Source organism: Momordica charantia (assembly GCF_013281855.1).
Source record: "Momordica charantia cultivar OHB3-1 chromosome 4 unlocalized genomic scaffold, Mcharantia_2.0 BLBB01000004.1, whole genome shotgun sequence".
Lineage (NCBI taxonomy): Eukaryota > Viridiplantae > Streptophyta > Magnoliopsida > Cucurbitales > Cucurbitaceae > Momordica > Momordica charantia.
This window is the reverse complement of record NW_028275162.1, coordinates 567,771-582,953: the sequence shown is the minus strand read 5'-3', so window position 1 is coordinate 582,953 and position 15,183 is coordinate 567,771. Positions and strand designations below refer to the sequence as shown.

Sequence of the window (15,183 nt, the reverse complement as noted above, 5' to 3'; positions counted from 1 at the left end):
TGTTGAGTAGATCTTTCAACTTTCAATTCTATGTCTAATAAGTTAGACATTTTATTTAAAAAAATATAAATAAATGACCTATTAGACACTCCAAAATTTAAAATTTAAAGACACACGTTTAAAAATTTAGTGACACTCTAAAAATCCAGAGATAAAAATTGTAACTCTAACCTACCAAAAACTAGGAAGTTTAAAGAGATTTATTGGCTCCACAGCCAGGGCCAGAGCCACAGCCTTGGGCGTGCAAAAGCTTTCAGAATAGACCAGAACTTGAAGTTGCAGTGTAGAAAAGGCTGCAAGAATGTAAGCAGAGAGGAAGAGTTCTGAACATTCCCATAAATAAAAAGTGATAACAGAATAGAACACAACTTGAAGTTGCAGTTGCAAAAGAAGGCCCTGTTCTGTGTTCTGTTTCCACATTCTGTATAAAGCAATTCTAACAACTGCATCACCTGTCTCTCTCTTCTCTCTCTTCTCTAAATCAAACAAATACCCATCATGGCAAAAAGACAACCACAAAACAATCATCTAAAAATGGTAAGAGAGAGAGAGAGAGAGCTGCTGATATTTTGTGACATTGTATAAGATCAGTGATGAGTCCAGCAATATCTCACTGCACTTGAGGTACAAACCCAAAGAGTAATGTAAACCCACACCCATTAATCATACAGACCTACAGTTTCACACTTTCACCCCTCAAATTCAGTAAGACTCATCACAACTCACAAACTTGTTGGCAATTTTTTAGGGAAAAAAAAACTATGGATGGATCTTGCAAAACTATTGAGATGGTGACCGCTTGGGAGTTTTTACGTTAAGCACTGTCCATTTGGATGTTGCTGCTTGTCGAGTTCCTTGGATTGGCGCTGAAAGGGCTTCCAGAGAAACTGTTTTGAGTCTGGCCAGCTCCGAACGTGAACTCGTGGGAAGGTACGTCTACGGTAGGGCGGGAAAAGATCGATGTGGCACCGATGCTGTTGAATGGAGTTATGGGAACTGGGTCGCTGCTCTTTGGGAAGCCGAAGCTAAAAGAAGGCAGACCAACAGGAGGGAAAATTGGCAAGTTTGGGATGCAATTTTCTGTTGATCCAAAGACCTTCTGTTCATACTCTTGCAACTGCTGATACACGGCTATTTTTACCGGCAAGAAATGTCAAGTCAGAATACATTATTTGCGGATGAAAACATTCCCAAACAAACCACAACATATTAAAATACAAAAAGAATGTATCATCGAGGAGATTATACCAACCAATCGAACAAATTTGAATGAAACGGAGAGGAGAATTAATCAGTTCAAACAAGTTATTTGGCCAAAAGATGGATATGGCTTCCAAGAAAACCCCAAATGATGTGCGTATTCATTATTTCATGAACAAATCATATTATGAGATGAACAGACCTGAAGAAATGGCTATGTGGTTCATTTTCTTCCAACCCATTTGGTAAAAATGTATAGCAAATGAGCACTTTCAGCCTTAAGTAGAAAGTGTAAACGCATGCCTTAAGAATTGATGACAAAGCGATGTTATCTTATTTGAAAAGCAGACAAAGGAACTTCTGGATAATGCATGATATACATACCCTCAGTTAAGTCAACGGGTGGCCTCCGCTCTTTCACCCACTGGTAACTCTGAGCAAGTCTCCAACCCTTGCATTTCATCAAGAATGCTATTACAATAGCTGGAGACCTATGAGAAATAAGTTTAATCTATCAGAGAGGATAGTTAAACAGTTCCTGAACGGTACACTTCTCTCATATGACCATTTTTTGTTCTTTGATCCCATGTCCATTGCTTACGTAGACAATTGCAGAGACCCAGCTTTATCTATGACAGGGGGAGAGGATAACAAATGTGAATAACTCAAACCTGTTCTTTCCTGACATGCAATGCACCAGAACACGAGCCTTGTCCCTTTCGCATTGCTCTGCAAATCATAAGCAACATCGAGCAGGTTACACTTCTGCACTCAGTGAATGACAGAAATCTTCTAATATCAAGTTCTTAACTAAAAGCAAATTTGTTCATTGGATGAGCAATATCACATTACATTAAAGTAATAACCTATAATCCAGCTATTAGAAGACTATTTTCAGCATCCACCTTTCCATACAAAAAACCACAACTGGACAAAACCATTGCAAGACATGGACTAACCTAAAAAATGAATTAGCAAATTTTCATTTTAGAGAAGATATAGAAAAGGCACCTAGAAATTCGACTGCGTCATCAAAAGGTAAGGTCTTATCATATTGGAGGCAGTGATAAGTGAAGGAGTTCTTGTAGAGATTTTGACAAGCAGGCACAGTCTGCAAACATAGAGAGGGGAAAACCGAATGTCAGACATATACTTCCACAGCACCTAATACATTTCAATGCAAGTGATATCGATGTATAATACTTAATAGTTCGTATAAGTAATGAGCCAGACTTCCACGAAATAAGAAAGCAATAACCGTGGGAGTGGCACTTGATATATATTCTCCATTTGAGGTCTAGTAAAGAAAAGCAATCCTATTTCAACAAATTGACATGTATAGAAAAGCTTCTTCATCATGGAGTTGAGATTTATTCAACGCAAAAGATTGCTACATCAATCGAAAAAAACCTATGCCCATCAAAGAATTTTCAACAGGAACTGTACCACCATAAACAAAAATAAACTACACAATGAAGCTAAAACAATTAGAAAAAAATGAAGCAGACAACAGTCCTGCAAAAATGTTTTACTTCAATGGTCAACTGCCCCATAAGATCCAAATGAGAAATTCAGTTAGAAAAGAACAAGAACAAGCAATCCGAAGGCCGATTGTCGCTCCCAAACCCCCAAACTCGGCAGAGTTTACTTGATAAATATATGTCCGCAGTTTTAGTTGAATAGATATTAAACATCCAGATTACAGAACAATCCAAAACGCTTAAATCTTTCAACTGGAAAGGGAGTTAAAGTAGTAGCGAACTACTAAGTCTGGATCAATTATAGTTTCATGATTCAAAAAGGGGGGCAAAAATCTGAAGAGACAGAGAAGGAAGAAATAAGCATACGTTAAGAACGCGGGAGATTCCCTGAGTCTTCAAAAGTTCAGAGCGTGAAGCGTTATCATAGCTTCCCAAATAAAGAAATTCTGGCAGGATCTCAGAAGGAAACGCGCTGACTTGCAACGACGTTTTCTCGGATGTAGCGGGAACCCGATGACCACAAATCCCACAGACTTCCCCTTCTTCGTATTTGTGATAGTGTCCACAAACCCCACAAGGGTTCTCTCTTTCCCTCTTCCTCATAGCCTAGGGCCGCGATTGAGCTCTGACCCAGATGAGAAAAACCTTCCAAATCACCAAAAAAGAGACACACACGGGCGATGAAACAGAAAGCCCCCAACCCAGAACACAATCACAATCGGACAAAAATCCCAAACCAATTCCCAGCGAAATAGAGACAAAATAAAGCGGCTCAGTGATGGGTTATGTGGGTAAAAAAAGAAAAGGGAAAAAGAGAAAGCGGTTGCGCAGGCAGAGCAGAGAGAGGCGCCGATTGCAGAAGGGCGTTACCGGGAAGCTTCTTGCGTGAGAGAAATTGGGTATCTGGCTCTGGTGGATGCCTGTGTTTTTCTGGCTCTGACACCGCGGTTCTTGCAACCAAAAGCCATAGTCCGAAGGGGGGATTAACAGCTACAGCTAGTATATATAAATCGCCAGATGCAGAACACTTATGACATCACAAAACGCAGGGTTTCTTCAAAGATTCCCCCAGATGGGTTGGACATGTGATAACTGATAACTCCATAAAATTAAAAACAAACCCTTTTTTTCTTCACTGCTCATAATCTTAATAAAAACATTATTCTTTCATGTTGATCTGATAGATAATAATACGGATTAACCGAAGCTTGGATTTGCGTAATTGGAAGGAAAAAAATCGTCTTTTTGGCTAATCTTTTCCTTGCAATAGCGGTGAGGTTTATCCAACTTTTACGTGTGATGAGTTACCAATCATGTTGTTCCACGTCGATGGGCCCCGCTGTAGTGATGATTATTATTATTATTTTTTTGAAACGTCATTTATACGCCTGTGGTGATTGTTCTTTCTAGGCTGTTCATTTGTGTCAATTTTGGAAGCTTCATAGTTTAAATAAATATTCCATTTATTTGAACCCAAAAGGAAAAAAAAAAAGACGTCTGAGATTCATCTAAAAGTTGGGGAATCTGAAGAGCAACTGTTGGATGAACTTCCGGCCAAGAGAATTAGATAGAAAAAAGTTACTTATCCAAGTTCGAGATTTATGTCATTCTCATTTCATTTTCCCGTCTGTCATTCTCATTTCATTTTCCCGTCGCAACGGTCCCGCTAGGACCGTCCTAAATAGGATGAAGAATCCCCATGAGGTGGCCTTAACAGGAACGGGGATGGAAAATGCATTTCCTATTTCCCGTTCACCATTCCTCACTCCATCACAATTTTTTTTAAATATATATTTATATATATACTAAGTAGAAAAATACAAATTTTTTCCATTACCTAAATGGTAATCTGGATGTGTGTGAGAAATGATTAAACCAGGTAAATGAAGTTTTATCCTGAAAAATTAAGCAATCAATAAGAAAATTATTTTTAAAAAATTATTTAATTGAGAAATAGTTTTAAAAATTAAAAAAATAAATGAGAAAAAATTATCCATGAAACCCGATCCTGCGAATCCCCTGTGAGGAATCTCTTCCCTGATCAATTTCACAAGAATGGAGAATTAAATAGGGGTCGGAAATGATTGGAAATCGATTTTTTTTTTAATTTGTTAAAAATTTTCGAGTAGAACCATTGTGATTTAAAAAACAATCGGATTTAATTCTGCAAAATGTCAGGGTATTTTCATATTCACACCTTCAAAAAGAGTTTTGAACTTAAATAAAAAAACTATCAATTTCCAATACCAAAAACTTTTTAAATTATTTTTGACCATTTCCCTTTCTTTTTACTTCTTAAGAAGCACTCCTCGAATAGTATATTCTTTACAACATAAAAGCTAACTAAAGGAAAAGTGATCCACATCATGAAAAGGAGTGGTTGGGGTTATGGAAGCTTTTACGTCAATCAAACTGCAAATGAAACCAAAATATCCAGATTCATTATTCATGTGCCTTCATTCAAGTTCAACAACATTATAAATTTGATTTCCAATCCTAAATGAGTCTCAAAACCTGTAATATTCCAAGTCGAAAATTTGATAGAAATGACGCGACCTCATAAAAACAGGAAAGTACATTACTCACTCTCTTTGGTTCTATTCTGTGGTTGAACTGCATTTTGGGTCTCCCATCACTTTCATGATATGCAGTGTATTGGTACTGTACTCAACTAGCCAAACCTTCAGACTACCGAGGCCGAAACCGGGAATTTCCCTGTGTCTCCTGTAAGATGAGCAGATCACAAACCAAGTTGAGAATGAACACAGCGAAATTGTCGCTGGAAGGTTCGTGAATTATCGTCCCCCCGATCAATTTATTCCACCTAAAGAAGGTGGCAGGACCTCTGGAATTGAAGGACCCGACAGAGAATGAAGATATCTTAATTTAGATGGGGATAGAGAGTGGGACTGTGTGTACTTGGTTGTCTTGCAGGTGCAGTAATAAGCATGTGCTACGGTTCTGAGGTGCTTTAAGCTAATGGGGGAAATAAAGGAAGAGAGGTCCAGGCTAATAACATCAATTCTAAAGCAGAACCTCCAAGTGCCTTGTCTGGGTATACATTATTCATACTCTATCATTTCTAACTATGAGAATTCCACCTTAAATTGTCTGTTCCTTCTACTTGATCCAATCTCTGGTTTTCACCTGGTAACTGGGGTAGTTTATTCTAGAGACAGAAGGGAAGACACTGGTAGGTTATTATATTATGAACTATCAAGAGTGTAAGTCAGTAATTTCGGCTCAGTTTCTGGCTAAGACCGACTTATTGTTCAAGAAAAACTAAAAAGACTGACACCAAAACCACTGCTGCATGACAAGAATTGATCACAACCAACAAAACCGACTATATCAGAACACGGTCTATTCAAGTTCAATCGGTCAAATAAAAGTTTGGACTTTGTACTATGTGAAACAAACTAACCAACATGTATAGCTTAAGCTGACTGAACCGAATCATGGACCTTTTTGGTTTTGGCTTCGGCTTGTATTCAAGCGTGAGTCACTGTGCCTATTAAGGGCCTAACACCAAAGAAACCAAGAATCAATTAACAGAGACATAATTACCTACACTCCAGTTTCTCTGCTTTGATGATAAATAATTACACTTTGTAACCTTGGATCCATAGCCTACATTAATACACTGACTTGAAACCTTCAGTGAGAGGAACCACTTTTGCTGTCACCTTCGACTGCAACTTTGATACTGCTTTACGGATGTCCTGCAATTCAAAAGGGCATTTACTCCTCTGTCATTTGCTGACATGTGAGATATTACTATCAGGACGCAGCAAAAATATTGAAAGCAATTATGGATTATCTTTCAACGATCCATTGATCTTTAAAGGTAGATGAGCAGGTTCCAACTTATGACTTCACCAAAGCTTAAGTGGTTTTGTTTTGATAGAGAGAAAACTGATTATCCAGCAAATCACTTAAGTATATAACGTCTAGCATGGCGAGCTGCCAGAATGCCTAACAGAAGTTGCATACAAGAAATCCAGCACGAAGCCAAGGTTGTGAACTCATAATTAGAGACTCATAATCATGAACGCAAGCCAAAATGAATTTCATTCAAATAATTTTTACCTCTAAATGGTATCGGGATGAAAAATGAGTCAACAGAATCGCCTTATTTCGAATCCACTGAGCATTTTCAATAATCTGCAATTTTACGAAGTCATATAGAAGAAAATAATTGGTCCATATTGATGATTCAATCATAAGAAGACGATCCAAGAACAAAAGCTGAGCAGGATGACAAAATGGACAATTCATCACGTAAGAGACAACATGACAACCAATGTTTCAATACCTCAAATAAGTGAGTATGACCATGTTGCCGTGCATGTTCTATGCTGGCCCCTTCATCCAGAAAAGTTGCCTATTTTTAAAGAGGATTTCCCAGTAAGATGTAAATTTAATTGAATTTTAATAAGTGTAAAGCAAGGAAACAACGTCTATGCCAGCATTTGAAGACCATTGTGAAAGAAAAACATAATCATATTGTGAGAGGACTTGTAGTTAGGGCTACTATAGTCATTGGGGGTCGGGGGGAGTTAGTGAAGAGTGGGTAGTTAGGAATTTGCTGGGGATCATTGACAATATACAGAGGAAGAGGGTGGTAGGGAAGGATGGCAATTTTGTGGCTGTTTTCGGCCTGAGTTTCCCCAAGAGGGAGGGATCTCACTTGCTGCATTTTCTTGTTCTTCAAGTTCCAAATACAATATGCAACTTCTTTTCAATCAAATTGATAACTAAAAACAATTCTGGCCATGGAGGAGATGTACCTTGAAGCATGAAGTGAACAACAGGGTGGAGGCCAAAATTGAAGCTATTCAAAATACTTGGAGAGAAGAAATCAAAAGATCGAAGTCCTTACAACTATGGTCTAGGACTAGAAAATTCAGATGGTACTCAAAAAGGTAGAATAATGATATAGACCATTGTAATATGCCAATTGTATTGATTAAGGAAAGAGTAGCTCATAGACTTTTGAAAGGCCTGTGACTCTCCATACCACACTGAGCAACTAGCTAATTTTCCCTCCCATTTCTATATTTAATACATTACAAAAAAGGGCCCCACGTCTAAGTGTCTAGCAACACAGCAAAGAGCAGGGCTTCCCTGAGAATGTGGGAATCGGCAAAAGTAGGTTGTTGGGATCTTCCTTTGTGTAAAAAGGAAAAGGGAGAAACATTTAGCCCGTTGCTTAAAACATGCCTTGAGAACAAAGTAAGTTTTGGGGGAAGTAACAGTAGCCGTAGGACTTGCAGTAATGGGTATATTCATCATTGAGGGATGGCCTGTGAAGTGTGGGTTTGCCAGGAGTTCATTAGGGAATAGGGACCATTGGCTGTATATAGAGGAAGGTGGCAAGGGAAGTTAGGTGATTTTGTGCTTATTCGGGCTTAGGCTTGCTCAAGATGGATGCGTCTAGGTTCATTGAATTCCTTGAAATCATCTTATTACATTTTTCTTGTCCTTTTAAGTTTTTAGTACAATTTGCAATCTCGTTACTATTGGGTTTGTATCGTGTTGTTGCAACAAATAGTCAATGAGAAAAGCTGATAAAAACAGAACGAACACTTTGGACACTTTGGACACATGGTAGTTGCTGGAACAAGGCATTTTCTCAAAGGAAATTATTAAAGAATATTGATGACAATTTGATAAGAAGCTCTACTCCAAGAATAGCGAACAAGTTGAACCAAAGTTTCAGTCTATACCTCAGTTATAAGAACTTTTGCCCGCAAAGCATCAGCATTACGTGGATCAAGCATAAAATCTGTCGTTGTATCTCCTGTGAAGGCCACCTCCGGGGACAATATAGTGTCTGTAATCTAAAGCAAAAATTTCAAAATCAAACTAGTGCCAAATATATAAAGACTAAATAATGAAACCAAATATTTGTGCAAGACATGCCTCGACACCAGATTTCTTTAGCTTCTCAATCTGTTTCCCCTTAAGATGTATGTATTGCTTCTTCAATTTTTTTCTAACTGAATAAATGACATAACCCTGCATACAATTAATTAACCACACGTTATACTTATGTAATTAGTTGAGATAACCCTCCAAATAGATATATTATAAGTATTAAAAAAAAAGGCCAACAATATCAAACCTGAACCCAGCTCATAGTACTAAATTTTTTGAACGAGATGAAACGTTCTATCCTAAAAGTTGGTCATCAGTCACTAGTCATATACTGGCCTCAACAAAAGGACAGTTACTTCAAGAACGTGGTAATGGTAATGCAAACAGGCTCCCTCGCTAAAGCCAAAATATGCATGCAACGGGATTTGCTACAGGACTATTTTATCTAGAGATGACAATCAGCTATAAGAAATAACCTTCCTCAGATTAAACCACCATATAATTATTAATTTTCATACATGAGAAACCTGTCTCCTGAAAACAACTTCTGGTTTAACTACAAGAATTTTCAAACTAGATTGTCAGCATAACAGCATCTATCTGAAGACAGAACCCATGAACATTTTTCCTTTCCTGTAAATAAAAAGATAAGTAAATCTCGAGTACTCCAAAATCTTTAAGGTTTCCATCTGTACTTATAAAATGGATAAGGTGTCCTAATAGGTTAAAAAGGAGAGCTATCCTAAAATGTTTACTCCAAACAAACATTTTCCCCTCCAGTAAGAAAGAGAGAAACAGAGAGATCACATACCTGGCTCGGTATCACATGGTGAGTTTTAAATGCTCTGCAGACGAGATTATTTCGCATTTCATATGTTTCTCCTGGATTCAAATAAGTGACATTACTCTCACTTCCAACAAATGAAGATGCACACTTGAGTGGAAAGAAAGAACGAAGCTAAATAAGCAACATACCTACATCTAGTGCAACCAGATCCACGTCCAAGTCCACCTGGCCCATGGTCCTGTGAATATCAAGAAGTTTCTCCACATCTTCTCTAACACAAGGAGGAACAAATACTGTAGGAGGACTTAAACTATACAAACCACGACTAGCTACATACATTGGTAGCCCACCCTGAACCAGGAAAAGTTGAAACCAACATCACTAATTTAGATTGGGGAAGATTAATTGCATAACTAAGAAACAACCACCAAGAGTTCTTTTCAGTAGCCTAATGAGTTTAAGAAGTCAATTGTGAAACTGTTACACTGATTTTTTCATATTCGTATCGGCTGCTTGGCTGTTCCCTTTGTTACTATTCCTAGTATTTTATTTTTCTTTTTAAATGAAGAAACCAACTTTCATTGATATAATATGTAAGAATACGCAACCGCAATACAAAAAAAAAAAAAAGGAAAACCCAGGATAAAAAGGAGCAAAAAAAAAACAAATTACAGAATTACAAAAAAGAGCTCCATTGCTCAAATCGCAATTGTTACTCATTTTTTAAAAGGGATCCAATTTACAGTTATTGTCCTAGTTAGTAGGTATGTTAGGCTCCTAATTGTTACTAATTAGCTGATTAGGCTCTACCCCCAGCCCATAAAATATCTACAACAATAGTTTTGGATATTGGATAAAGAAATAGTTTACCATTCTTGAAGAAATCTGGTTCTCGGTTCCCACAAATAGTACATACTTAACCGAAATGAGGAGTAACTTAAAAACCTAAAGTGAAGTTATGTCAATGATATAGAAGCGGATAGGGTTCAGTGGTTCAGGTAAAGAAGCTTACAATGTGATCAAGGTGGGCGTGAGTGATAAATACAAAGTTCTGCTGAATGGCTCGAGATGGGCACCTCCCAATATCAAATGCACACTTGAATTCAGGAACAATAACACAAGTTTCTTGGCCACCAACTGAAATTCCCTCGATTGAGTAGCCTTCCAAGTCCACCCCCTTCCGATTAACCTGTGACCGCGCCCTCCGGTACTCTTCCTCGACGCCGATTGTGGATAAAAGACCGGAATCTGTGAAGGAGTTTAGAGGATTGACATGGGTTTGGAAAGCAAATCCATGAGGTTTGGGTGTGTGGAAAATGGGTTGATGAAATGGAAACAATTGAGGAGGTGTGAGTGGCGAAATGGCCATAGAAATTTGCATATTGTAATGGGTTTGAAGGCAATAACATAAGATTGTGGAAGAGAAGGGATTTAGAGGGTTTAAGGGAGGTTTAAACGAAACCAGCGGAGGACAGAGATAGTGGATAGATAGATACCTGCCATTGCCACTGCCGCTCCCGTTGGTTGGGGTCAAAGCGCGAATAATATTTTCAAGATGACCAACCATAAAAATATAAATCCATAATTACATGACAGTTATTACTATTATTATTTTTTTAGTACTACATTATAATAATGGGGTGAACAATAAAATTTATAAATTTTGTTATCTGTATTTTAACTTTTATCTATCTTAGTTTGAAAGTGATAATTGATAAGACAATTATTTTTCAAACAATTTAAATTGGGTTGAGAAAACCTTTTTAGATTTTAAATGTCGATCTTTCTTAAAAAAAAAAAAAATCTAGTTGTTGTTTTTTCTTTTTTTTTTTTCTTTCTTGAACTATGTTAATAACTCAATGCATGTTAGAAAACATGTGAAGATTAGTTGGAATGTATAATGAAAAAAAATTGGAATGTGTAAGAATATTTTAAAGTGTGATGGACACTCGAATATGGTCGAGTTGAGGTGAGATCTCGGGTATACGAATTCTTTAACATCAACATGATGCCAATCCTATCACCTTAGATGTTTAAGTTAGTACTTTCATAGAGTAAAGTTGGTAAGAGAGTAAAAGAGTCGTGTGCCATGCGTTAGCATATTTTGTAGAAGAGTCTTTGATCTCCTTTTATGAGTGGAAGATATCCGATAGCATATCTTCTCGTATCTAAGTCATACCATTGACCAAAGTGTTATTAGAGGGTATTCAAAGATCGCCAAGATCATTCTTCCACCCTCATTCAACATTCGTTTGAGATCCTCTACTCGAAGTTCTGACACGGTCGTGTATCTTTAACCAAAAGGTCATATGTTCGAACCACACTTACACGTGTCGTTGTACTAAGAAAAACATAAATTTCAATAAGAAAAACATAAATTTCAAAAATAGAAAACTACATGGCAATAGTAATATTACATCAAAACATGAAATGACAAATATTTAACGTACCATTTAAATAGTAAATAACTTGCAAATCAATTGCCAAAGTAAACAACGTAATTGACATATATCTCCAATTAAGAAATTGTGTGTTCGATCTCCTACTTTCACATATTATACTAAAAAAAGATTTTGATTGAAGAAGCTCCTCAGCAAATTCGAGAACTTCGTGAAGAGGCTTTGAGCCTCGTATCTTGATGTTCTTTTCATGTTGGGTCTTCGTTATTTGTTTGATGTCTTTCAAAAAGAAATCATTAGTCTCCTTGAATTAATCCGTAAATTATTTTTGTCCCTTCCTTCTTCACTATTTTGAGTTTCTGGTATGACAAAAATCGGATAATGGCAAGAAAAATATACTAAAGATGAAATCAGATTCTTAAAAATGAACATCAAAGACACCAAAAACAATCATTTAAATTCTTCAAGCTGTTCGAAGGTATTAATATTTGCCCAACTTTGGGTGCAAAATTTTGTTATCACCCCACATGGCTACAATGTGTGTGTGTTTGTGTGTTGGGGGTGGCAATGCTCTTCAGCTAAAGCAACTAAACTTTCACTTAGAAAACAAAATTATGTTTAGTCGAAGCACCATCAACCCAGCTACGAATTGAGTCTGTAAACAAAAGTACAACAGGTAAGATATATCGTGGAACCAATTGATAACGATAAAAGCTAGAGAAAATCATAAAGGGCTTACCTTATAATAAAACCTCAAACTGCGATCTCGCATCTGGATTTCAAGAATGATTCCAGATTGAATCACTTACTCATGGTTGAAGACAAATAGAAGTTCCAAAATATAGAGGCCACAGACATAAAAGGCACCCGAGCTTGGAGAGGCACAGCCCTGTTATGCCACACATGGTTGAGTCAAATTCAACGTAATGTCCTTGGTTACCAATCACAGATTTAGAGCATGAATATATGGTTGCCAGTGTTATATAAAGAGGAGAAGGCTGACTGCCAAAATCTTAAGTTTAAGGCTTCGTGCGTATAGAACATATAGCAAAAATTCATTTGGCCTCATAGAAAAGAGATCAGATAAAATATTGTGGTTCAAAGATTTCTGAAACCTACTTAACCGTCATGTCGGAAAATGCAATACAAAAAGAAAGATCAGAAGTTAAGCATGTGTTAATTGTAATATCTTATCTATCTAAAACTTAAAAAGCTGATATTGTGTTTTAGCTCATCAACTACAGGTTAACTACTAAAGGCCCTGTTCCAAAATACATCTTATGTGGTTTCAAATGTTGTTCAATTGCTCTTTCAAGTGTAGCTTGAGTAACGAAAAGGGAACCTGCTGGGATCGTGGGGTAACTAAATGTGAAAAATTACCAAAAGTTCAATATGCCGACAGGAATCCAGAACCTAAACCCTGCAAAGAGATCAAAAAGTGATTTCATTAGACTTGTGTCCTTGAGCAACAAAATGCCCTAGTCAGAGACGTTTTTACCATATAATAGTGTAGGAAGAGCATCTTTCCGATACTTGTCAGGAAGCTGGGAGATTTTTCCAAGCCATATATTGTTCCATGCAAATACAACAGCAATAACGCATGGACCAAGAACAACTTGATTTAGGAGAACCTGAAGAACAATCAATTAAGAATAATGTACATGGAACTGTGCTTGTATACGGTTACTGCTTATCTCGAGCCGCTATGAGCTGAGCTTAAGTGTATATTAAAAGAATAATTAACACAAAAGCCACAATCAGCTGTACCTTCAGCATAAGATTCTCCACCGATCTCTTGGGCAAAGCATGATCAAGATAGTTGTACCATGCAAAGGATCCCGGACCATACAACAGAAACCCATAAGAAAGCATTCGCAAAGCGCGAATCCAATCATGTTCCGAAAATATGTTTGAAAAACCATCCTGAAAGAAGAGTTTTGGTCACGAAATTAGTTAAAGACACCCATAAAAACGCATCAATGAGGTTCCAAAAAGAAGCACAGTAGACTAGAAGCGGATGATCCGGCATGCACAGAACAACTGTCCTAGAAAAATGAACTACTGTACACGGAGTAAAAGATAAGAATTGTTTCCAAGCCACAGTTTTGCTATGACAGAATGAACCATTCAATAATTTCCGTCCAAAAGAATTGCCAGGTTCAAGTTCAAACACCGAATTGAAAAGACAACAGGTAACATCGATAGTGCTGGGCCCGAAAACTCAGACATGCACAAAAGGAAACATGAATAAAGAAAGTTCATACCCTAAGCCACCGACTTTAGTACAATTCGAATTTCAAAATCACTGGAAAACAGTAAATTACCCTACTGAGAGAGGCAGAATTAGAGAGAGAAGTGGAATTGAGAGCGATTCCTTTACGCCACCGGCCTATAAACTGTGCAATAGTGTCGCCCGAGAGAGAGAGACAGCCGGCAATCAAGGACTGCTTAAGGGGGAAACGGAAACCAGATCCAGGAGTTGCCTCCAAGGAATTAGATGATTTGGGTTCAAATCTTCTCCTCTTGTTTCGAGAAGTTTTAGGATCGGGAAGCAGGAAGTTCCAGCCCCAGAGGCCGCCATGGCTTCCGCCGCCCAATAAGTCCATTCCCGAAAATCAATGGCGGGATTGGGAATGTGATGGAGCAAATTTGTGAGTCCAGAGCCAAAGAGAAAGTAGAAGTTTCAGTTTTCTAGTTGTCTTCTTCTACTGCAATAATGTGGTTTCCCTTCCCACCCAAACCTTTTTTGTGTACTAAAAGCAAACCATGACATTGAGCCTTTGTACCCCTCGTGTCTCTCCCCGGGCTTTCACATGAATGAATTGATATCGAATGAGCAGATCATGAAATGATAAAAGAATGATCAAGAAATGCTTAAAATAATTGATAATCACTCCCTGACAAGATGCACCTTCTTTCTTTCCATAACTCAATGGGAATAAATTTAAAGTTCCTGAATTGAAAATCCCCCATGGAACGGTTCTTCAGTACATCACCGATCTTGCGATGTCGGTGCCATTCACACACTCCTCCACATCACCTGGATTACTAAAGTAGTTGAACCGAGTAATTGGGTTAACAGTGGTGAAGCTGGGCTCAAGCTTGAGGTTTTAATTTTTTCACAGTAGTACTTTTGTTGATTTCCGCTTTACTAATGACTAAATTTCTTTCGTGGAAACCCATATTGTGACTAGCATTTGCTGCTGTCGAATAAACCAATTTTAAAATTGGATAACATGCGTGATAAGGCATGAATTCGAGTATCATCATTGTTTCTTCGTAGGAACGTCCCCGAATCTGATCAATTACTCTTCGTGCTTTGTGAGCGGACATACATATATGTTGACCAAAAGCGTATACTTCTGTATATTGATTCTTTTTTATCATTAAGCATGTTTGACTTGGAGCAACGAAAACGTTACAAAACAGAGGCTTA

General features: G+C 37.6%; 3 protein-coding genes across 5 annotated transcripts; all 3 read right to left on the bottom strand.

Moving 5' to 3' along the window:
• Window positions 1–559: 559 nt before the first annotated feature.
• On the bottom strand, window positions 560–3,917 carry IBR5 (indole-3-butyric acid response 5). Its single transcript, XM_022292282.2, has 5 exons — window positions 3,048–3,917; window positions 2,212–2,311; window positions 1,872–1,929; window positions 1,585–1,691; window positions 560–1,131 (listed from the first exon to the last, which is right to left on the bottom strand). Exons 1-5 carry the CDS (start codon window positions 3,282–3,284, stop codon window positions 815–817), a joined length of 819 nt encoding a protein of 272 aa, XP_022147974.1. The 5' UTR covers window positions 3,285–3,917; the 3' UTR covers window positions 560–814.
• Window positions 3,918–5,100: 1,183 nt separating this feature from the next.
• On the bottom strand, window positions 5,101–10,893 carry CPZ (Metallo-hydrolase/oxidoreductase superfamily protein). Of its 3 annotated transcripts, none has more exons than XR_002602219.2 (9): window positions 10,361–10,893; window positions 9,537–9,699; window positions 9,373–9,443; window positions 8,607–8,702; window positions 8,411–8,524; window positions 6,997–7,065; window positions 6,771–6,845; window positions 6,249–6,403; window positions 5,101–5,405 (listed from the first exon to the last, which is right to left on the bottom strand). XR_002602219.2 is itself a non-coding variant. In XM_022292232.2 (8 exons), the coding sequence occupies exons 1-8, from the start codon at window positions 10,727–10,729 to the stop codon at window positions 6,317–6,319; spliced, it is 1,044 nt and encodes a 347-aa protein (XP_022147924.1). In that variant the 5' UTR covers window positions 10,730–10,893; the 3' UTR covers window positions 6,005–6,316. The 3 variants fall into 3 exon arrangements, 1 of the variants encoding a protein (XP_022147924.1); XR_015790333.1 differs by having other exon boundaries at window positions 6,253–6,403; XM_022292232.2 differs by lacking the exon at window positions 5,101–5,405 and having other exon boundaries at window positions 6,005–6,403.
• A 1,279-nt stretch (window positions 10,894–12,172) lies between these two features.
• Window positions 12,173–14,553, bottom strand: LOC111016738 (Peroxisomal membrane 22 kDa (Mpv17/PMP22) family protein). The gene is made up of 6 exons (XM_022292233.2): window positions 14,072–14,553; window positions 13,515–13,670; window positions 13,246–13,378; window positions 13,128–13,167; window positions 12,487–12,636; window positions 12,173–12,402 (listed from the first exon to the last, which is right to left on the bottom strand). Exons 1-5 carry the CDS (start codon window positions 14,351–14,353, stop codon window positions 12,549–12,551), a joined length of 699 nt encoding a protein of 232 aa, XP_022147925.2. The 5' UTR covers window positions 14,354–14,553; the 3' UTR covers window positions 12,173–12,402; window positions 12,487–12,548.
• Window positions 14,554–15,183: the final 630 nt, after the last annotated feature.